The sequence below is a fragment of the Conger conger genome, chromosome 6 (assembly GCF_963514075.1).
Source record: "Conger conger chromosome 6, fConCon1.1, whole genome shotgun sequence".
In the NCBI taxonomy this organism is placed as follows: domain Eukaryota; kingdom Metazoa; phylum Chordata; class Actinopteri; order Anguilliformes; family Congridae; genus Conger; species Conger conger.
The window spans coordinates 15,447,773-15,472,533 of record NC_083765.1 but is presented as its reverse complement, the minus strand read 5'-3'; the positions used below and the strand labels follow the sequence as shown (position 1 = coordinate 15,472,533).

The 24,761-nt window shown below is 39.1% G+C and overlaps 2 protein-coding genes across 3 annotated transcripts; both read left to right on the top strand.

Moving 5' to 3' along the window:
- The first annotated feature begins 8,776 nt into the window (after window positions 1-8,776).
- On the top strand, window positions 8,777-18,793 carry slc7a9 (solute carrier family 7 member 9). The gene is made up of 12 exons (XM_061246651.1): window positions 8,777-8,896; window positions 10,481-10,628; window positions 11,903-12,145; window positions 12,741-12,866; window positions 13,244-13,343; window positions 15,766-15,810; window positions 15,919-16,042; window positions 16,785-16,888; window positions 17,283-17,379; window positions 17,516-17,665; window positions 17,758-17,932; window positions 18,732-18,793. The coding sequence occupies exons 1-12, from the start codon at window positions 8,777-8,779 to the stop codon at window positions 18,791-18,793; spliced, it is 1,494 nt and encodes a 497-aa protein (XP_061102635.1).
- A 2,853-nt stretch (window positions 18,794-21,646) lies between these two features.
- On the top strand, window positions 21,647-24,761 carry apip (APAF1 interacting protein). Of its 2 annotated transcripts, none has more exons than XM_061246093.1 (7): window positions 21,647-21,847; window positions 22,097-22,197; window positions 22,822-22,870; window positions 23,183-23,300; window positions 23,392-23,527; window positions 23,640-23,807; window positions 23,963-24,761. In XM_061246093.1, exons 1-7 carry the CDS (start codon window positions 21,785-21,787, stop codon window positions 24,060-24,062), a joined length of 735 nt encoding a protein of 244 aa, XP_061102077.1. In that variant the 5' UTR covers window positions 21,647-21,784; the 3' UTR covers window positions 24,063-24,761. The 2 variants fall into 2 exon arrangements, with proteins under 2 accessions (XP_061102077.1, XP_061102078.1); XM_061246094.1 differs by having other exon boundaries at window positions 21,811-21,847; window positions 22,822-22,940.

Sequence of the window (24,761 nt, the reverse complement as noted above, 5' to 3'; positions counted from 1 at the left end):
TAACATAAATTTGACAAGTGCTCACATGTCTGGTTTCCTGAATCGGTTACTAACTGCTTGCTTATTTTATAATCTGATTCCAGAATCAGAATGTCGACTTCCTCCTAGCTTGCAAGAAAGTGGATTGATTAGCTTATATATATATTACCAGACGACTCAAACTAATTCTAATCTATTTTTTTGTTTGGCCTGCCATACTGGCAGCAAACAATTACTCATCTGAAATAATCACGTGTTATATAGCAATACAGACCTTATCTTATCAGAAGTATCAAAAGCAAGGTCATGACGTTTATCTCTGAAATATTATCAACACAAATAGTGACATAAATACATTATTCAGCTGAACTCTCAAAGGAAAAGTATGTATTTATACAAAAGCACTACTGAAATGCTAAATGAATTGAGGGGCGACATGGCTCAGGCAGTAAGAGCAGTCATCTGGCAGTCGGAGGGTTGCCGGTTCAATCCCTCGCCCGGGCTGTGTCCCTCAGCAAGACACCTAACCCCTAAATGCTCCTGATGAGCTGGTCAGGGCCTTGCATGGCAGCCAATCGCTGTCAGTGTGTGAATGTGTGAATAGAGAAGCATCAATTGTACAGCGCTTTGGATAAAGGCGCTATATAAATGCCTGCCATTTACCATTTACCATATGCTGCTGTTGAATATGTTTAGTGTTACCAGTGGTCTGAACAGCCATCTCTTGTGTGCAGAGTGAGTGATAATGATGATAGCTGTCATGTGTTTTGCTTGAAATGTCAGTAAGCATCTGATGCCATCTGTTCCATTATCTTGTGCACCAAAAGATACATACAGCCTTTAAGAGCCAATATACAACTATTTTTTCTCCCTGTAATTAGTTTTTTTGTTCGTTTTACAATTTTAAGTGTTTTGGAACCCTTAAGTCATTACTGCTGAATGTAGCAGTAGTTAACACTGTAAAACAATGAGAGGAAACCTCAGGATTTACCATATTAAAAGAAATACAAGACACATGTTTTGTCCACATTTATATCCTTAGAGCATCAGAAGAACATGCATATGTTATTATTTTATTTGTAGGAAAGTCATCGCTGCAGTCAGCCATCAGTTCAGTCCAGTGCTGCCAGAGTACTGGATCACATATGTATATGACCCAGGCAAAAACACCATGCTAATGAGAGTGGTCAAACTGTTCAAGCAAACCTAAAACTAATTTCTGCCCTTTGCTCATCAAACCTAAACCTTTGGTGAGTGAACCATTTCCTTTTAAAATACTGGTGTGAAAAAGAATTACTGGAAAAATGCATTACTGTGAATATTATTTGCTGGAACTGGACAATAGTCAGACTGGTTCAAGCTGACAGGAAGGTAACAGTAACTCAAATAACCATGCGTTACAACAGTCATATGTAGAAGAGAATCGCTCGCCAACATGTCAAACCTTGAAGTGGGTGGGCTAAACCAGCAGACGACCACACCGGGTTACAGTCCTGTCAGCTAGGAACCGGAAACGGTCTACCGTGGGAACAAGCTCTCCAAAACTGTACAGTTGAACAGTAGATAAGAATCTTTATTTCTACTGGAACATGCAAATGGTTGGGTCAGAATTTGACGTAAACAACATGAATCCATGGAACCAGATTGTTTCATTTGTAGGTGATATTTACTGTATATTAAATTGATTGCATAAAAATATAGATTTTATACTATAATGTATATTTGTTATATTTATTGTATTTGTTACATTTTCAGCTGTTTAAGTATCTGGTTAACTTGTTGGTCATATGTGCAAACTGGATGTATATTAGTTATGTGCTATTGTCATTTGGTTTATATAATAATATATTTATTTCCGTTGTATTTGCGCTAGTAAATGTGCAGTTTCAAATAACGTAAACGTGATTAAAACCATGTGGTGTAATCGGTAAACAATTAAAGTAGTACAGAATATAGCTCTCTCAAAACACATTGCCATTAAAGCATTTATGGAAACATTTAAGATCAACATTAATAATGTAATTTAACATGTCCTAACCTCTTTATGCAGGGTGAGGTAATCATTACCTCAACAGACCTCATCATTTACCAAGGTTCCTCCCAGAACAGAGCAGTGAACTACTTCAAAGGGACGTCAACGCTCATTTGAGCCCGTTGCTAATCAAACCTAAACATTTGGTAAGTGAACAATTTCCTTTTAAAATACTGGGAGGAAAAAACCCGGAAAAAAGTGTATTATTGTAAATTTAATTTGCTTGAACTTCCCTTTACCGTTGTCTTCTCAATTAATAAATATATATGCTAATAAATGTTCCATTTTGATGTAGCATATTCAGACGCTTCCCCAGCGTTTCTGCCCTTATTGAAATGGCATTATAGCGGACATTTTAAATTTGCAGAATGGAACGTTATATAGAGCTTGCATGTACCCTTGGCATCTCTAAGCAAATGTATGTAAAAAAAGTTCCAGCTAATTTTGGAACAAGAAAAACAATGCTGTAATTTGACTGATAAAATCCATCAATGCTTGGAGCATTATAAATTAGTATTTACTATCACTTTGGCTACCTTGTAATTGATATTGCCATATTTTAGTCTTTGGTTTATTTTATCATACCACTTTAATTAAAAAAAAAAAGTATATTCCTACATACCATATATTATTAATACCATTCTAATTAAGTCCAGGTCCAATTGGTACCAGATTACTTAAATCAAGCCGAAGCCATTACAACAGTTTGGTCGCAAGCAAAACATCCACAATCCTGCATGGTCCTACATTATTTCATGTGGTTCTGAAGAGAAGGTGCTGTTTTTAACGTGTTGTGTTAAAGATTACAATGCACATACGTAATGAAGTTAAGGTGAAGTTAAGACCAGATTTTCTGCTGTTTTAACCCTTTTTTTTCAGCAGTTATCATCCATATGTCCCAATAGGTACTCTGAATTTAACGGTTGTTTGGAAATCAGTACAGCCGTGTGACTGTACAATTATCTACTGATTATAAGGCGTTATTCAGTGCAAATCAATGCAATGATGATTGTATGGCTTTGAAGTAAAACATGAATGTAGGACTTTCGATGAAGCAACAGAAAAATGCTTCAGGTTATTACAATCCTATCAATGGGGAAGGAAACCCAAGTTCAGTAAATCAAGACAGATATCTGAAACTTCAGAGATTTTTTATCCTTAACAAGTTTGCCATATGATTAGAGAAAAATCTCTCACTTTTTTATTCCAGGATTTCATGAAGCCTGTCACATTTTGTGTGTATTTACTACTGTGTAGGAGGAAGTGTTTCTCTATCTCAACCCATCATCAGGCTGTGGTCACTTAATCGTTGCCTCTCTCTGCTTTCTATTCCTGGTACTGAGGACATACTCATTCCACAAACCTGTAATTTATTTAAGTATATGATAGCATATGGGTTGGGAGTGTGGAGACATGCTCAGTCGCAGCAGGGCACTGCAGCTATAAGACCTGTTGGGAAATGTGTCAGCGCTAGAAAGAACATTGCAGCAGGACATCCCATCGCACCTGAAAAATAATGTTTTACATTATATAAATGAATCACATTTTACAAAATGCATTTGCTCTTTTCAAGTCTCTGTTTTTAAGTGAAGTCCTGGGATCAGTGACTCAAATATGAGCTGATTTGATTTCCAGAGACTAAGAGAAAGAGACTAATTCATATTTACGATAGTGCCAGACCTGAATGAAAATATTTCCAGGATGGAAGTAAAGATGCAAAAAGCACTAATGAAACAGACATTACAAGCCCCATGACAGGAAATGTAAGAAACTAATGTACAAACTACTGTAAAACTATACAAATAAAACAAAATATATTATTCTCTATTGGATGTGCAACATTGCAACACAGAGAAACATACGCAAGGTAGAAAGGAAGAGATATGCGTCCAGGGAATGAAAGACACCGAACCAAAATGAGGCACATAACCAGAGAAACAGAAATATAAATTGAAATATGGTAGAAAGGGTGAGTTTTAGCTTGAGTCATTAGCTAGAACATATTCGCAGGATTAGAGTGGCAGAAAGCCAGGTGCTGAGAAGCACTGGCCTGTTGCATTTTCAGCATTGTTCTCACTGTGCCCTAATGCACTCTTGGCATTCTCGGCATAGCATAGCGGGTTAGCAGTATTGCTCTCTCATGCGTGAGCGTCACTAGCATAGTCTGAGCACCAAGATTGCTCTAGCTGTGCAGTAGCTTGGGTACCCTGATGACTTCAGTCAGTGAATGACCAGCCCTGTCTAATATTGCTCCTGAATACATCTGTGGCCATCCGTTTTTCCCATCCCCTCTGTCAACCCACCTTATTCTTTCTTAGTAGGGTGTCAGGTGTCACAGTCAATGGGGCATTGTGAGACGCGCAACTGATGTGGGCTCCCTCTCTCTTTCCCTCTGCTTCAATAGCAATGGGATGTCCCAGGGCAATTGACCCCCTCTCAGTAATGCAGTAGTTCATTGAGTAGCGGAAGAGGCAAGGAAACTAAAATAAATTATGTTTTAGAGTCTGGCCAGAGGTTGGAAGCCATTTGATCGCTCCTGAGCAAGAACCATTACAAGGTTACTGAATCAGGTGCGTTATTATTTAATTGGCACTTAACTGGAGCCAAGTAGTGATGCTAGCATGAGTAAACATTGGTGCTACATGATGTTATAGAAACATGCATGTTCTGTGTTTGATAATGACTAATACAATGCACATTCGATAGGATAAGACACACATGCAATTCTTCAGATACTGACCATTATTAGTTTATTGAGTAGAATCATTCAGTCAGTAGAATCAGTAGAATCATCCCAGACAAACTGCAAAGAGGTATTCTGGAGGGGAGTGTGCTTAGTGAGCTTGCTTGCTGGATCTGCTTGTTCATTGGACCAACTGGATGTAGTTCCGCTATAACTGCCTCACTCATTACTCTCTGCCCGACCGCCACCCGAGTACCAGTGCTATCACGGGTTGTTTCGCACCTTTTCAATCGCGCCCTGGTGAGTGAGTATTTGCTCTCTCGTCAACTTTTTTCTGGGTATTTTGGTTTTCTGGATCTGTGAAATGTATTCTCCACATTTTTTACTGGATTTACTGTGGGTTTTCTTTGTCTAATTTGCCTGGCTTTATAGTTCCGACAGGGAAGTGATCATAGGCTACTTATAATAACTGCAATTTAGCTACTGTAGAAACTGTCTAGGCCTATCTGTATTCAGTCGGTGTGTATATGACAGACACACCGTTTTAGGGAAATCCACTCCAAATCAAGAAATGATGCACATTTTAAAATGCATACCAAAAGCTAAAGCAAATGCAACACAAAATACCAGAACAATTTTTTTTCCTTTCCTTTTTTTGTCATTTAGCAAACGCTCTTATACAGAGCGACGTACAATAAAGTAAAAATCAGAACCAGGGACAAGTGCGCTTGAAAACCCTAGAGGGAATATAGTTCCATGTCCGAGAGTAAAACACACAGCCTGATCTTTAATTAAACTACATTCTTCCTCTGTGCACCCGTCTTTCCCACTCCTTCTACACCTATGAATCCCTTTCATAGAAGCTGCTGCCGTAATCCTATAACATCTAAGTGGAACCCTTTCATATGCCCTGACCCTATAGCTAACGCAATTCAAAAATACTCCATCTGTTAACTCACCGTGAAACTCTAATTCCGCTCATCTACTTCTGTGTTCCATTCCATCCCTGTGGCTTTTCAGCCTCCTCGCCTCACTAACTAACTCCAAAAAGCAATCTGCTTCCACTGACGGTGGAGCTCCACTTACGACTCCTTTCACTGAAGGGTTTTCTTTCCTTTGAAAGCAAACACTTTTTAATGCGTTGTCTTGCCGTTGCCCTGACTGACACTCAACAATTACATTTTCACTCCTGGTTATCTTCACTGCTTTGACCTCACCAATCTCCTTCTTTACATACCCCACTTCATGGCCGTCATTAAATACACAGTTTGCTTGTCACTTTGTTCTGTTCACCTTTCCTACTATATAATGTGACAAGCAAACTGTATTTAATGACGTCCATGAAGTGGGGTATTTTGGACTGTACTTTTTAACTAAAAAAGAAGATCTAGGATTTATTTAATTACACTTTGGTCTGCATGGTGTTATGTCACACTCCACGCACGTGCTGCATGGGCACACCCGGGCCTGAGTGAGCATGTGGCTGAAGGCTGTGATTGAGTCATCCACTAACTACAGTATTGTAACTACATACAGAGAATCATATTGTTTCTCAGCCCAAGAGACCAAGGATTACTGTACATTAATTCACCTTCATAGCCTGTTTTCACGATTTTGTTATTTTTAAATTATTACTGTTAATCTTACTAATAATAATGGTACCTGCAAAATCGTTCTTGGGTCCATTGTATGATGAATCGTGACAATAAGGCTGGTATGTTGATCTTAAATTAAGATGCTGATATGATTCTACAATATTATTTTTTTGACTACATTGTTATTTTGATATTGCTGCTGATAGCCAACTGTTATTGAAAACATCCTTAATTGTTGCATTTCTGTCTTTGCATGGTGATTGTTAATGACGAAGACTAAATCGCACATGAAATAAATAGGCCAACATTTTACTCAGTAAACTACTTTGTAAGAAAAAATAACTATGATTATCATGTTGCCCAGACATGATGCACATGTGAGCAATGCCTTATATAAGAATCACTATACTGCTCAATGGGGAGAACTAGCAATGTGTAGCAGTTAAATTAAACATTTATAGTACCTGTTATGTAGATTTTGAGGGGATTACCTCATTTGAACTTGAAGCTTACACACTTCCATAGTGATTTACCAAGTTTACATTTAATAGAGCATTTCTATAAATATTTCTGAACCTCATTCAGAAAATAATATTGATTACATTTATATGGATGTTACAGTAGCAATAGTACAGCACGTGATATGTAGTGAGCACCATATGCACAGTTAAGTGCTTGCAGCACGTAGAGTCCCCTCTACGTATTGGAACAGGGAAGACAATTGAGTTTGAGGTCAAAAGATGTACATGAGACAGATGACAGATCCGAATTTCAGCTTCTATGTCCTGGTATTTTGATCTAGATTTAATAACTTAGAACATATCACCTTTTGTATCAGACCACCCATTTTTTAGTTGACCAAAAGTATTGGAACATGTGACTGACAGGTATTTTGTGTTGCCCAGATGTGTCCTGTTAGATTGAATGTTTACTCTTGGTTTTATCCTTGGGTTTTGCTTCTGAAGACTGCATTTGTGTTTGAAAATAAAGAAGAAACCAACCGACATGAAGACCAGAGAGCTGTCCTTGGAATTTGTGAAGATAAAAATATCAGTCAGTGACATCACAAACAATGTCCACAGGGCAGGGGTAAAGGTATCTCAATCAGCTGTTCGAAGAAGACTTAAAGAGCATCATTATAGAGGCTATACTAGAAGATGCAAACCACTCATCTGAAGTAAGAATCAGAAGGCGAGAATACAATTTGCAAAGAAGTACAGAGATGAGCCACAAAAGTTCTGGAACAAAGTTTTATGGACTGATGAGACCAAGATTAACTTCTACAAAAGTGATGGAAAGGCCAAATTGTGGAGAAAGAAGGAATCTGCTCATGATCAAAAACATACAAGATCATCTGTGAAGCACAGTGGAGGAAGTGTCATGGCTTGGGCTTGCATGGCTGGAGTGGACTCACTAATTTTTATTGATGATGTAACATATGATGGTAGCAGCAGGATGAATTCAGAAGTCTGCAAAAATATTCTGTCTGCCAAATTACGGAGAAATACGTCCAAACTAATTGGCAGGAAGTTCAACATGCAGCAAGACAATGATCCAAAACACACTGCACAAAGAAGAATGCAAAAGTTTGGTGATGTCAATGGGTTGCAGGCTTGATGCAGTTTTTACAAGCAAGGGATATGCTACCAAATATGTGTTATTGTGTTATTTACATTCATTTACTTAAATACTCTCTGTTCCTATACTTTTGCTCACCTAAAAATTGGGTGGTCTGATACCAAAGGTCCTTAAAGTAGTTTAACTCATCAAGATGTAAATACCAGGAAATAAAAGCTGAAATTCTGAACTCTTGTATTGTGGTCATCTTTGTATCTCAACCCCAAATGTATTCAGTTTATTGCAAAAACAAAGGAATTGGCCTTGCTGTTCCAATATTTTTGAAGGGGACTGTATGTACAGTATGCTTATTTTTATTGGATTGGATTTTTAAAGGTACAATAGGAAAGATTTTTGTGTTAAAACATTGTTACAAGACCATTGTAAATCCCTTCCTATCATTGAAAAAGGCTCACTGACATGTTGACTCACCCCCTGCCTGTGTTTATATTCCTTAAATTTGGGTTTCAAAATATGCAGTTGACAGGCCGGCACTTTGTACCAAAACATTGTATAGCTATACAATAATTCAAGCTCATTGGTTGAAAATTGGTTCTAATTGTCAATGGCCTTTCAACATCAGCGTGTTCACAGAGGAGGGGTGGGATAAACAGTGTTGTGGTTTGAGCGTGTTTGTTGCTGCAATTTCTCTCTTGACCATTGACCAAAATTGCCTATTGTACCTTTAAGAAAGAAAACCATCAATCATGATGATAATGCAATCATTGAACCTTATATTGTTTTGAATAATGTATGCATTATAAGAATCTATCCCTAATTTAAATGAATTGAGGTGAATTAACTGTAACATCACGTACTGCCCTGATTCTAATCTGTTTTTTGGTAAAAAGTCTGCGATAGCCTTGCATAATGGAGAAGGGCAGCATCAGGAAGAGGAAGGAGTCAGCCAATGGCAGTGTGGCCCCCAGCATCCACTCCCATTCCCAGCACACAGATGAGGAAGTAAAGGGTACAGCACTCCAGAAAGATGTGAGTCCTGTTAACCGTTTTGTATGTATGTGTGTGTGTGTGTGTGTGTGTGTGTGTGTGTGTGTGTGTGTGTGTGTGTGTATGTGTGTGTGTGCGTGTGTGTGTGTGTGTGTGTGTGTGCGTGAATTTGTAATGAGTATTTAAGTGTGGTGCTGCTAATGTTCAGTATGGTGATATGTTCCATGATCAGATACATACGTATAGGTTTGGGTGAAACAATATTTCAATATGCAATACTTTTATATGAATGAATTGCTAGACAAACTAGTATGCTTGGGAGACGTGATTGACTACTGTGGTCCTGCAGTGTATCTCCCCCAAAGTTCAAATGAAAGCCTATGATCTGACATTCTCATTTTTTAATGCCTCCCCCATTTTTCCCAAGTTATGATTGCCCAGCTGAAGCAATCAGCACTCATTGCCATGACCTCTGCTATTGACTTGGTAGAGTGCAGATAAGCAGTCTCTACTCCTTATCAAACCACAGTTCATAAGTCATGTTTGTGAAGTTGGAGGAAGACGCTTAATGTGCAGCTCAATAAGCAGACTTGTGAGATCCCGATCAACAGGCAGGGATTGCTGGTGCACAGATACTGTTGTCCTGGCTGATGAGAATTACAGAATGAAACTGGGGTTAAAAATTGTGTGTGAGAGAAAGAGAGAGAATGAGAGAGAGAGAGAGAGAGAGAGAAGTGGAGAGAGAATGTGGCCACATGACCTGTATTTTGCACAGTCATGACCAGAACCTCCTGTCTGTTTCCATTCACATGGCATCTCCATGCCGCCCCATCCACTGCCACACCACGCTAATGTCTGTGTAATCCACAGCCATACCACGCTAATGTCTGTGTAATCCACAGCCATACCACGCTAATGTCTGTGTAATCCACAGCCATACCACGCTAATGTAATCCACTGCCACACCATGCTAATGTCTGTGTAATCCACTGCCAATCCATGCTAATGTCTGTGTAATCCACAGCCATACCACGCTAATGTAATTCACTGCCACACCACGCTAATGTCTGTGTAATCCACTGCCACACCACGCTAATGTCTGTGTAATCCACAGCCATACCACACTAATGTCTGTGTAATCCACAGCCATACCACGCTAATGTCTGTGTAATCCACTGCCACACCATGCTAATGCCTGTGTAATCCACTGCCACACCGCGCTAATGTAATCCACTGCCACACCACGCTAATGTCTGTGTAATCCACAGCCATACCATGCTAATGTAATCCACTGCCACACCACGCTAATGCCTGTGTAATCCACTGCCACATCAAACTAATGTCTGTTTAATCCACTTTCACTCCACACTGACCCTCCAACTCTGTTGACACCAAGGCTGTGCAGCCCTTTCCCAGTCACTGCTAAAGTGTATGTTTTGTCAGGCAGGTATTCAGTATTCTGAATTAGTATCTGAGTTGACATCATTCCCACTTTTCACTGTGTATGGAAGTAATCAATACCAGCAGAGTCAAAATCATTAGATACGTAAATGATTCTTCGCCAAATTGTTTGTAGCTGAGTTATTGGTATCAGGAGCTGAAGAAACGCTCCTCTGCATGCCACAGGTGGGACTGATCAGTGGGATCTGTCTGATCGTGGGGACGATGATTGGCTCGGGGATCTTCATCTCTCCGAAGTCTGTGCTGGCCAACACAGGGGCTGTCGGGCCATGTCTGATTGTGTGGGCAGCTTGTGGACTCCTATCCACACTCGGTAACTGCACATATAACACCACTATATTTGCATAATTAATATCTCTAAATTGTGTTTAGGCATGTTATTACAGTCAATCCTCAAATTGTGTCTGGGATTCTATTTGAAGCCGGGCCTCGGATAATAGCCGGGGGCGTGGCCGATTTGGACAAATAAAGGCACTAGAAGACATTGTTTCGATTTAACTCAATTAAATAAAAGAGCTCTTTTTAATATTTTATATTGTTGGTTGGTTTAATACTGTTGCCAATGAAAAGTCTTTGTCCTACACCATGGGTCCCCAAAACGTTGCTCTCAAGCTACCAGTCGCTTGCCGCCCCCTTCTGAGTAGCTTGCCAAAGGCTGAAGCAGTATACATTTAAACACAATTGTTGCCACGAGGCATTCCAGCCTACGAATTTAATTAATTCCAAACCAAAGCGAAAATCTTTTGATAGCCTACCGGTATGCTGCTCCAAACGAAACGCATGTCTCACAATAAAACGCACTTTAGGAAAAAAAGATCCTTAACTTGCTGTTATCTACGCTAATTTGTTATTGTTCATGAAGGCGTGTCTGGCAAGTTGTTATTTTATGGATTCTGGACTTGCATGTGATTTATTGTGTTTGAGAATATTTGCAATAAACTAAGTCTGTTAAGACTGACACTATGACTTACCAAACGGTGTTTCCTGATTAGCCTACACTAATTGATTTCTGAACAGTTACAGGAAGTGTTGAACAGTGTTGGCCCACTTTAAGTGTAGCCTTTTACTTTATTTCTAAGAATAAAATTCTACAACAGAAGCCTAATAAGAAATAAAGGCCTGCCTCGAATACAAGCCTGCCCCAAAGAAAGGCCTGTGCTTTGTGCAGCCTAAGTAAATAAAAGACCCCGGACACAATTTGAGGATTTTCGGTATATCAGTTTATCTACTCGGGCCACTGAAATTGGTATAACTACTGTAAATATATATGATTGTTGGACATACTGTATATATTATGATAGATAGTCGGTGGAATATGGAAAATATTAACAGGAAAAGCAAACTACTATCAAGTTGCAAATATAATATGCTCCTTTTAGCTACAGAAATTTAGCATTGAATATAATCTGACAACAGCAAAGAATAGTCATTTAATTAAACATATATGATGTTTAATTAAGATACAAAGTGATGACTGTATTTTAGCAACAAAACGAATGAAAACCCAAGAATGTATATCAGGCGTGTAACAGGCGTGTTCTGTGTTCTGTGGCTTCGTGTGTCCGTGTGTGAATGTGCTCTGTTTAGGAGCTCTGTGCTATGCAGAGCTTGGCACCATGATTACCAAGTCTGGAGGGGAGTACCCGTACCTGATGACGGCCTTTGGGCCCCTCATGGCCTATCTGTATTCTTGGACCACCATCATGGTCTTAAAGCCTTCCTCCTTCGCCATCATCGCCCTCAGTTTCGCCGAATATGCTGCCGCACCATTCTACCCAGGATGCACCCCTCCAATGCTTGTTATAAAGTGTTTGGCTGCAGCTGCTATCAGTAAGTGAGTGCTTGACAGCTAAAGAATCTATATTGTATTTAAGACTTTCCTTTTTTTTCCCTATCAATTTGGAATGTCAATTTGGAAAAGCACAGAGAGCACCCTCTCCTTCTTAGCGTGTGCCAGCAGCCACCATTGCTCTGCACTATGCGGTGTTGCAGGAGCACATTGCAGCTAGCGGCGGAAGACTGCAGGCACCCGATCATCCGGAAGAGACACCGGTGTGCAGTGAGGCGAGGACAGTCCATTTGACTGAAACCTTTCCTCCCTCTGCAGTGCACTGTCCTGCATTGCCGGCCACAGTCGGCATGGGTACAGTTAGAATTCAATGCCGGACTATGGATTGCATCCAAACACTGGAACCCAATGTCTCTTCAGAATTAGCGGCCTAGGGCTTTTTGCATTTTTGATATTTATTTACTATGGTAATACTAAGGTAATACTTAGCTATTTGTGGAAATGCGGCATGGTCATGATAAAAGTGCAATGGGTTTGCACCTGCCCCACCCAAATAAACGTTTACGTTTACGTTACAGTAAACAGTTTTTAGCCTCTGAAATGAGGGCATCTAATCTGCTTTTCAATCTTTTCTAGTACTGATTGTGCTGGTGAACTGTCTGAGCGTCAAGTTGGCAAGCTACGTGCAAAACTTCTTTACTGCAGCCAAGCTCTTCATCATCCTCGTCATTGCAGTGGCTGGGGCTGTGATGCTGGCGAAAGGTACTCATCCCATTTTGAAGATAAGGGCTTATTGGGCTTATTTTTATTACACCAAAGTAAGATGCAAATGTAACAGATTTGTGCAACCATTGCTTCTTGGAGTAGCACAGTGCAAGTGCAGTATTATCAGTGTCAATTTTTTTTTGTATTTTCTTGTCATACATCCAGACATTCTTTTTTATTATTTTATTGTATTTTTTATATGCCCAAGGCTATATAAATGCCTATTTATGTGTCCTTACTTTAAATTGCTTTTTAGTGACGCAGGTGCAAGTATTAACAGTGTCAGAGTTTTTTTTTTTTTTTTTGTATTGGATTTCATTTTCTTACACCCAGTTGTAAGTTTTCTGACACTCAGTTGAAATATTTGCCTACAGGTAACACAGAAAACCTTCAAAATACATTTGATGGAGCATCTACTTCTTTGGGAGACATTGGGCTGGCATTTTATAATGGGCTCTGGGCATATGATGGGTGGTAAGTACATATTTAATGGTTTTCCTCCTGAACAAAAGCACAGCTTTGATTTTGAAATGAATATGCCTTCATTTGAGTTTTCTTTAACCAGGTAAGGTTATCATGACCAAAGCTGCTAGTAAACAACTATTGAGGTGTGAACTCTTATTTGAATTAGTCAAAGGAATATGAAACAGATGGCCTAAGTGATACATTATGATAGTGTTCTCCAGTTTTTTTTCCAGTTGTTTCAGCAAAACCTTAAAGGTTTATTTCCAAAATAAAAACAACAAGGTCATGGTTTTGTATCAAAACATTAACCCAGGAGTCTCATCGAAAAAGCAGTTGTGATGTGTGGTTCATAAGGTAAGCTCCATAATGTGTGGGACGAAGATATATTTCTTCTTGATTTGGCTGTGTAATGTACAAATTACAGCACTTCTCAGGGCACCATAATGTTTGGGACATATTAATGTTAGGTAAATGAAAGTAATCAGTTTAGTACATTTTTTCATACATGCATAGATGTTTACATATCTTTTGCATGCAATGGCTCTTTAAAGTATACATATCATCAGGTGCTAAGTATCTCTTTTGGTGATGCTCTGGCAGGCCCCATGATGCTTGCCCAATGAGCTTGGTAGAAAACAAGCAAAGTTCATACTCGGGTAATCCAGCCAAAAAACCAAATACAGTACCGAGGGAGAAGGCAGTCTTGAAATCGGTAAACCATGCAAACAATCCAGTAACGATGAAAGCTGTCAGTGGGGCAAAAGTACAAAGACAGCAGGCAAGAGTTTGTGGTACAGGCCGGCAGTGGTCAACAAAACAATAACAAAAAACAAAGTCAATAATAGGGGGGGGGGGGGGGGGGGGCAATAATTTCACAAAGACATGACATGAACACTGAGTTTATATGCAGGTGTAGACAGGTGCAGACAATTTGCTTGAGAACAGCATGTGGATGACAAGTTAACAAGATAATTAGTAATCGTTAGTAATAAACCTGCCCTAGCGTTAGTAAATTAGTAAATGACATGCAACATAAGGTGAAACATAAGGTAAACATGAACACATGGTTAGAATGTTAGTATTACCCAATCCTGATCTAAAGTTAGTAGATTAGTAAATAGACACGGGAAAATGAAACAATTAGGGAAGCGTGAGTGACAGCAAGGGAGAGAGAGAAAGCATGAACACACGGTTTGCGAGGGGTGGCCTGTAGCGTAGTGGTTAAGGCACATGACTCGGAGCAGCAAAGTCTGTGGTTCGAATCCCAGTGTAGCCACAATAAAATCCGCACAGCCGTTGGACCCTTGAGCAAGGCCCTTAACCCTGAATTAGCTCCAGGAGCAGATTGTCTCCTGCTTAGTCTGGTCAACTGTATGTCGCTCTGGATAAGAGCATCTGCTTTATCCGATGTAACATAACATGAAACAAACATAAATCATGACATAACAAGGACGTGAATTGTGACATGAATAAACTGTATGACATGACAAGACTAGAAAATACATTGTAACAAGAACTAAACATGAAATGTAACATGACATGAAAATGAAACTTAACAAGAAATAAAACATAAAAACGTGGCAAGACTAGACTAACATAATACATGACCTTACAATAAAATAACATGAAACATGACATGACACAAATATTCAGATTGGGTGAATTAATTTTCCAGATTTTGGATTTGAAAAACTAAATTGTACCACCTAATGAGTTTGGAGACATTTGGTTCAACTTGCACATATAAGATGCTTCTGTACACTTCAGAATTAATTCTGCTGCTGCTATCAACAGTTACTGTATATTAGCAATGAAGACAGGTAAGCCAGTACCTGTGGCAGCCATACATGCTCAAGCCATAAAACCCCTACCACCATGCTTCATAGATGGGGGGGGGGAGCCTTTTGGCCAGTCCACACGTTGCTCTTTTCATCACTCTGATACAAGGGAGTCCTGGTCTCATCTTTCCACAATACCTTTTTCCACATCTCTGCACAGGCTCCTTTTTGGGTACTTAGCAGTAAGGAAACTGTAACCTGGCCAGCCTGTTTTTGCAGCTAACTAATGGTTTGCATCTTGCAGTGTCATTGAGTTCTGTTTGTGTAGTCACTGATACATCCATGCCTGCCTCCTCAAGAGTGTTTCTCATCAGTCAGACAAGTTTATCGGTTTTTCTTCATTATGATCAAAAGCCAACAATAAAGACACAGAACCACCTGTGAAGCCATTTGTCCAAACATGGTGCCCTGGAATGGGGGGCTGAAGAAAATACAATCATTTTCACATGATGTAACCAGAGTGTATGAAAATGTCCTTTGTAAAAAGCTGAGAATGTAAGATTTTGGAATACGGAGCCAAATCAAGAAAACATATCTTTGTCCCAAATTTTGTGAAGCTCACTGTAGTTAAAATCATGAAACATGTCTTTCAGGAATCAACTGAACTTTATTACAGAGGAGCTTAAAAATCCATACAGGTAAGTGTTACATTATCAGTGGGATTATGATGTCCAATATTGAGAATTAACTGTCCCGTATTTGTGCTGCTGATTTAGATTGTTTTCTTCTCTTTATCTTCATGTCAGAAACCTACCCCTAGCCATCATCATTGGGATTCCCCTGGTGACTTTCAGCTATATCCTTGTCAACGTTGCATACTTCTCAGTGATGACTCCCACTGAACTGCTGCAGTCCCCAGCTGTGGCTGTGGTAAGGTTTACTACCGTATGCTTAAGTCCCAGCATAGAGTGTAGGAATCCATTCATTTTTCAAGTATCTATTGCACAAACATAGTGAAGGATTTGCATTTATAATCTTGTGGTCATGTCTACATTAACTTATACACTGAGGTTGTAAGTCACAATCCAAGCTGTGACAGTTCCAACTGTGGCCGGTAGCTCCATTGGGCGACGTGCAGTTGCCAATTGCATCACCCAGGGTTTGGAAGGGTTCAAGCAGTTAGGGATCCTCATACCATTGCTCTCTGTGATCCCCGCTGGTCAATCAGATGCCGAAGAAATGTGTGGCAAAGCCGCATAAGAAAGTTCATCCTCCAACTCAATTCTGTTTGAGCTTGGCTGTGGGCTGTGGTGTAACACGACTGGCAACACCATATGTTTCGTCGGAGAACTGCGGATGTCTAGTGTGATTGCAAATAGTTGGACATTCCAAATTATTTTGGTAATTGGACATGCTCAGCCCCACAGTGGGCATGATTTATTTATATAATTTTTTTTTACAAATGGTTGTTATTTTCTAGAGTTTAGTGGGCTGCCTGTAATGTACACCACCATGGACTGCTAAAATGGCAGGAGAGTAACCAATAGTGTCAGACCCTGCTACTGTCATACTCCTGTTAATTGTGTCTTGCTCTGATGTGAAGCCCATATGATTTGTAACTTTTAAATGTGACAACTCATTGATTCTAGGGACCTTGCTTTGTATTCTTCAGACTTTTGGTGATAGAGTACTGCACCCTGTGTCTTGGATTGTCCCTTTGTTTGTTGTTTTCTCCACTTTTGGTGCTGCTAATGGAAGCTGCTTCACTGCTGGCAGGTGAGGGGCTGTCCACAGTATGTGCATGTGCTCTCTGTCTTCATCAAAACCTAACCTTAGTGTCCACCCTAGGAGGGAAGTGTATGCACTTCTGGTTCTACAGTATTGTCCATTGGATAACAGCATCTGCTAAATTAATGTAATGCAATGCAATGTTTTCCCCAGCTCACCACACAATAGCGATGTCTCTGGTTGATTGCAGATTAGCACTGTAGCATGCACATGAGAGTTTTGCAGCAATGAAGTAGGCTTACAATTCTGATTGGGCATTCAAAACTGAGAATTAATTCTAAAAAACACATAAAATGATCTTGCTTGCGTGCAGTACCATTCATCCAAGAAAGTTGCTAGTAGGAAAATTACTTTTATTTGGTTTTTTTTCTCTCATCCACAGACTGACCTATGTTGCAGGTCGGGAGGGTCACATGGTGAAGGTCTTGTCCTACATTAGTCTGAAACGCTGCACACCATCACCTGCCCTCATTTTTAATGTAAGTCTCCCACCTTTTACAGATTATTTTGCGCTCCCTATTTTAGGTTAACCCTTCTTGATGTGATCGTGGACATGAAAAGATTCCATAGGAGGTCTTTAATCAAGTGTAATTTCACCCTTGTGTTTTTATATAGGGGGTCTTGGCTATCTTTTACATCCTGCCAGCAGACATCAATGCCCTTATTAACTACTTCAGCTTCGCTCAGTGGCTCTTTTATGGACTGACAGCTTTATCTCTCATTGTCATGAGATTCACTATGAAAGAAATGACGAGACCTGTCAAGGTAAGGTTAATCCCAGAGAAGTTTCTGAATTGACAAAGACAATTGACTGTGGATTAATGCTGAATTATACGCTCTTGCCCTCTCGTGTATAGATTCCCATAGTAGTTGCAGGCCTTGTGGTCTTGGTGGCTTTCTACTTGGTCCTGGCTCCTATCATTGACAAGCCTGAGCTGGAATATCTTTACTGCACCATCTTCATGGTCAGTGGATTACTCTTCTACTTCCCCCTGGTTTACTACAAGTTCAGCTGGACACGCAAGATCATGCGTAAGTTTTGCTTGCATAGCACTGCCCTTCAACCTTGTGAGGACTATCTCCCATTGTTAGGGGAGGTAAAAGATAAAATCTATGAAAGTGATATATAGTTCCAAAACAAATTCAGAGGGATTCTGAACATGTGTCTCAAGCTTTTGAAAAGCTGGAGCTGTTGGTTGGCTCATTCAGTTAAGGCAACATGCTGTGGACCGTCAGATCAGGCCGGTAGCTCCATAGGGTGCTATGGTGCTAATTGGTGAATAGTAGGGGACTGTTCATTAATTTAGGGGTCTTCTTCACAATGTAGTGACCCCCACTGGTTGATTGGATGCCCATTGTCTGAAGAGTTTTTCCGAGGACCTCAGTTTAGATTTTCCCAAATTGACAGTGTATGTGGCTGTGGTTGCTGCCAGTTGGGCATTCCAAATCAGGGTGGGAATTGGACATGCTCAGCCCCACCGTGGGCACCAATTTTAATAAACCAAAATATTTTTTTTCTTTAAAACTATACAAAGAGAATGATATCGCTGGATATTTTTTTTCCTATGGATTCACCTACCTTTGTGTGTACATTTTACACTCTGGCAACCATAAAACCAACTATACTAGTGCAGATGTAGGAGACATACTTTAGAAAAGCAATGCCATCATCAACTGATAAACAAAAATATGCAACAAGTAACAAAAGGTAACTTTAATCTCATTGGTACTTAGTACAGTCGTACAGTAATTTCACAGTACATGGCAGTCCAGCCTGAACACTCTGTATTTTCTTCAAATGTTTAATCACTTGTCCTTTAACCCCTAACAGGACCCATTACCATGCACCTCCAGTTACTAATGGAAGTAGTTCCACCAGAAAATGAAGAATGAGGAAAAATTAAGGAAAAAAAAGCAGACAGACATTTTGCAGAGACACTGAAATAGGACAGAAAATGAAGTGAAGCAGGACAAAGGGAATACTTTACATCATGGAATATAACTATCAAGAGCAACAAGACACATTTGGAAAGGAATGAATTGTTTGACCAATGGATGCCCCACCTGCTCTTACTACATTTGTTTTCTCTTCATTTGTATGTTTATTTGTAATTTTACAGGGAAATGATCTATCATGACAGATGTGAAAATGTGTACAGTTTTGTTCACCTTAAAATTAACTGGATTACTTGGATACTTAAATATCTTTGGTAGTAGCAGCATACAGCAATTTGGAAAAATAGCCAAGAAAGGTTTTGTAGTAAAGGACAACGAAATGTAAACCAAATGACAATTGCATTAAAAAACTCAATGGTATCGGATACTCCCTTTAAATCATGCAGGCATTTCATACGTGTTGAATTTTAAAACTTTCAAACTTTCAGCTCATTCAGGCTGTCAAATTCATGTTCAAAATCAGTATGTGTGGTAATTGTATGTACAGTACTGTGCAACAAGTCTTAGGCACCTGTATAACATTTTGTACAGATAAGATTCTTTCAAAAATACTAAATAAACATACATTTAACATTACATTTTAGTAATTTGGCAGAATAGTTAAAAACTGAATCAAATCAATATTTTTTGTGACCATCCTTCAGTGATAAAACTGCATCATAGCCAACACTGTCCTGCAATTCTATAAGACTATAAGTATAAGTTCTATAAGTTCTATAAGCAGGGAAGCTGATCCAAGCATGTTGGAGAACTTACTACAGCTCTTCTGCAGACTGGTTGCTCCTTGCTTCTGATCTCAGACAGCCTTGATCAAGTTTTTATGTAAAAAGTAGTCATATAAATCAAGTAAATAGTCAAAATAGTCAAATAAATACAAAAATGTCTCTGTAAAATTAAATCTTTTGGAAAATGAATATTTGGAAATCTCAAATGTGTTATTTTATACTAACACACACACAAAAATAAACATATACATAATAAAGCCTAGGATGCCTAAGACTTCTGTACAGTACTGTATGTTTACAAAAGAATTTACATTTCAACTTTACATTTCATGTGTATCAAACTGGAGGTTTTATGATACTGGTTGCCTTTTCCAAATGTATGTAAATTGTGAAATTGGACAGGTTATTATGGAGCATAATCACACTATACATTTTCACATATGTGTTTTGATTAGTGTATGTAAAAGTATTTTAATAAGATTATTGTGACAACATTTTTAGGTAGTGTCTCAACCATGGTCCTGGAAATGTATGCTTGTTTTCAACTGAAACTTGGTTCATTGGTTCATACATTGTTAGTTATTCAGCTGTAAAATTAACTTGAATGATGCTCCGAGACCACCTGTGAAAATGGCAAAAAAAAAAAACCCTCAATGTATTTATAGACATGAAATTACAGATACTTTTATTTATATAATACAGAGGAAGTAACAAGAGCACATTGCTATCTATATACAAAATATATTAGGAGTTTGTGTTAATTATGATACTATTGGATCATTTTATCCACTTCCTTTAAGATAGCATAATCATTCTTACTGCCCTATGGGTCCATTATAAAGCAAGTAGAAAACTGTACAACCCTGTGCATGTTTTTTTTTTCCCATAGCTCTTAATCTACTACGTTCATGAAGCAAAATATCAAATAATATGATGGGATTTTTTTCTTTTACTATTAATGGGACAGGCGGGGTTGTCTTTTGTGTAGGCTATTTTCTCTTGTAAGTATTCACAGGAAATGTGCTGTAATGACTGTAAGTAAAGTACACCAAGCTCTCTATAAAGCCATTAAACATAAGAAATTATTTTTCAAATGAAATGACACATAATTTCCACTTTGCCTTTCACTTGGCACACTTCATAGATCTGTTTTTGCACTGCAGCACTGTAACAAAGACATTATTCTTTCCTTACATTAAATCCTTTCACATGAAGTGATTTTGACTCCTTATGAAAGACTTCAATGAGTCAAGTCCATAGAATCCATGCCAAATGCACATGTGACTGCCAGCTTAAATAATGAAGGTTTTAAGCAATCCATTTGGGGTTTTTGTATAAACCCCTATGACCTTAATTCAAGAAAATGTCAAAACCTTTTTTTAAACAAAATCAAATCACGTAGTGTTGTATCCTATTAAACTTTGGTAAATGTAGTACCGATTTTACAAGCATATATGCCTGATTGCAACAGACACAGTCTGGATAATACATCTGACCGAGAACAGACCCATGATTTAATAGGATTAACCACAAACATGGCTGCATCAAGATCTTCGGGGGAGATATGCTGTTAAGGTTATTACATTACATTACATGTCCATAATTTCTAGCTACCAATATTCTCAATAATGTCAGAGCATGTCCAGTAAATTCCCTAGGTGACTGCAACCTCAATTTAACTAAGGAGGTGGAGGATATGACACGGTATGTTACATTGTTAAAAATGTTTAATTGATCTTTATTTATTCTATTTGGAAGTCAGGAAAGTTCTAACTTTTAATGTGAAATGCCATTCTAAATTGACTGTCGGAAGTACATTTCTTACTGTTGCTAGTTTCATATTTCTCATTGAACGGTAATAGAATATATGCTATATTACAGTTCAATTACATTTATAACCGAGATCGTTGGTGAGCAAGTCAGTTCACTACAATTTTCCAATTTGAACTGTAATGTTATGTTGATAATAATATTTTTATTAATGCTATTCGCTACATATTTTGCGATTCTATGCTAAAACTCTCTAAGTCAGATTTAACCTCGGAAGCACAAACTGCGACCTTTCACCACATGCGTGTTTACTAGCAACGACGCTTTCGTAATAGTTAGCTTAGCTAGGTTAAGTTAGCTAGCTGTCTGGCCAACTGCATTGGCAATATACATTTTAAAATAAATAAATAAACTAAAGTCTGTGGCTCTAGTGATGTCGTCAGTGTGTGGCAATAGTGACCTCAATGGGAAACATTCAGAATGTACTCAGCCTCTGGTAAGATTCTCAGTCATGGCGTGCTGCTATTGCAGCAAGCTAAGAGGTTGTATTTCTAATTTTAACTTTACGAACACAGCCGCAAGTGTGGACTGAACAGTTGGCTTAAAGGCTTCAATTTTGTTCAATTATTCCGCTCAGTTACTTGAGATCCACAATCGTTGGATGGTTCACTCAGGAGGCGGAAAAGTTGCTGTGACTTTTGCCATCATTTTAATCCTTAATCTGCATATTTGACACTTGTTTCAGGACAAGGAACATCCTAGGCTGTTGATCCCTGAGCTCTGTAGACTATTCTATCAACTGGGTTGGGTGACGGGAACCGGTGGAGGAATAAGCTTGAGGCATGGGTAAGTGTGCTGTTGCTAGTTTATTGATTCGCTCAGTTAACGAGTTCCCAACTAATTGGCATTATAAACTAGGTATTAAATAGCATGCACTCATTTTCACGTATGTCCCTCCGGAACATAATTAGGAAGCATATGGTAATTATTTGGTCGATATAAACATTTGGCCAATACTATGATGCCACTGTGTTGTACATTATCGCATAAATGTCTACTGCGTACAGGTTTCCACTTTCTTGGCAGAAATAGATGAGCACAGATGTGATCTTATGAAGGATGTAACAAAATACTGCCACAATATTAGCATCAGGTTCGTTTTAGTTATTGGTAGCTACCAATACAGCCCTAATAGTCACGTGCATGTCTTTACTACATGAAGCCACCATTTTCGTCTTGCCATTGTCTTGGGAATGAATAATAACGATTGTATGCGTTAATTTCTTGCGCAATCACAATTGAATGCATGCAACATGTAATCATCAATTTGAAACCAAGCTTGTTCGATTTCGGCATTGAGATGATATGGCAATCTATTAGGGCAGGTATACAGTATGCAGCAAGTATATTAGGTTTTACTGAATGTAGGAGCCAGTTCTTACCACTCTTCATTTATTTTTCCAATCATAGAGACCAGATTTATATTGCACCCTCTGGAGTCCAGAAGGAGAGAATACAGGTCAGAAATGCAAGGTTTACTGGAAGGAATACGAGTGTCACCCTCTGCTGGAATGAATGTTTTAAGGGCCGTAAGCACCACAGGTTTTCCCTTCTGTATTTGTGCAGATTATTGTAGAGTATTCAAGTATGACAAGACCAATGCCAATTTACCTTGCACCTAATTTGTCATTTGTTGCGTCTAGTTTAATGCTATTACAGTTTATTTATGTTTAACAGCTGAAAACTATGGCATGGAAATAGTGTATACATGTTAATGAAAATAGGGATGCACAAAATGGTGCTAAAGCAGTCAACTTTCTGTGCTCTACAGCCAGAGGACATGTTTGTGTGTGACATAGAGGAGAGAGACCTCAGCTGCCCACCACCCTGGAAGAAGCTGAAAAAGAGCCAGTGTACCCCCCTCTTCATGAATGCCTTCACTATGAGAGGTATGTTTCTTCTGCTGTGAGCAGTATATGCTATAAGTTGCATTATGCTTCTGGTTATATGAATTGCTCTTGTCTTCCCACCTGCCCCCAGAGGCTCAGGCAGTGATACATACTCATTCCAAGGCTGCGGTCATGGCAACTCTGATGTTTCCTGGTAAGGAGTTCTCTATCACCCACCAGGAGATGATAAAGGGTATTCGCAAAGGCACCTCTGGTACAAACTACAGGTTCATTAACTTTTTCTCTTGACAAGCATTTTTCAGAGAGTATATCAGTCCCTTCTTTACATGGCAGGAAAACGGGTGCTTGCTGATTGTGTGTGTTTGTGTGTGTGTGTAGGTATGATGACACCCTAGTAGTGCCGATCATTGAGAACACGCCTGAAGAGAAGGATCTAAAGGAGCGCATGGCTCGGGCCATGGATGAGTACCCAGAATCATGTGCAGTCCTGGTTCGCCGACATGGGGTTTATGTCTGGGGGGAATCCTGGGAAAAGGCCAAGACCATGTGAGGATCTGCATACTTTATTATTTCTCTCATAAAAACAGAGGATGTAAAGGATATTTCGTTTGATTTACTAAGTGAAAATGTAAAAGAATTGGGTCTTTTTCTTTGCTCTAATAAAGTGATGAGTCATGTTCTCAACTTTGTGTTTCCTCCAGGTGTGAGTGCTATGACTACCTGTTTGATATGGCTGTTCAGATGAAGCAGTGTGGCCTGGACCCCTCATCCCTTCCCACTGAAGAGAAAGGAATCATCTGACATGCCATGAACACTGGATGTATTTTTTGGACTAGGGCTAGAGAAAATGTCACATGCCTGTTTTTCATGTACAGTCAGTGCTGTTAATGTAAGCTTTTAATAAAAAAAGCCTAAAGATGAGGGGCGATCAAGTAATGATACAATTAGGGTATCCCCTGATTGTGACTTACAACACTTAATGCATAAATCTTTATTTTTCTAAATTTGTTTTTCATACAACGTACAAACAGACCTCTGTGTTCCTGACCCAAGAAACAAGGTTTTATAGCAGGCACTTATGCCAGCAGTGATATAAGCTTACTTGTTGCTTCTGCATCTTTCCTGTAGAAACAGCAACAATTTTTAAATATTCAATGGCTTGACACAGAATTGGCCATTGCATGCCTGTAAGGATTTGCTGGATTTAACACAGCTGGATTTAACACAGCTTCTACTGTGATTTAAACATCCCATCAGTGCCACGGCCTTCCATGTCTGCAAGACTGACTTTTGGTTGTTGCTTTTGCGCAACGCGAAAGAGACAGGTGACATTGTGAATTTTGTGGAAATGGCTGGTTGGCAGCCTGTTCAGAGCGTGAACATTTGTCATCACTGCTAGTGCAGCCATCAATAAATCAAGCAACAGTCTGATTGTATGTAGCAGTCAGCTTCGAATTGTATTCATATGTAATGAATAAACACTTTTTGTAACTATTTAAA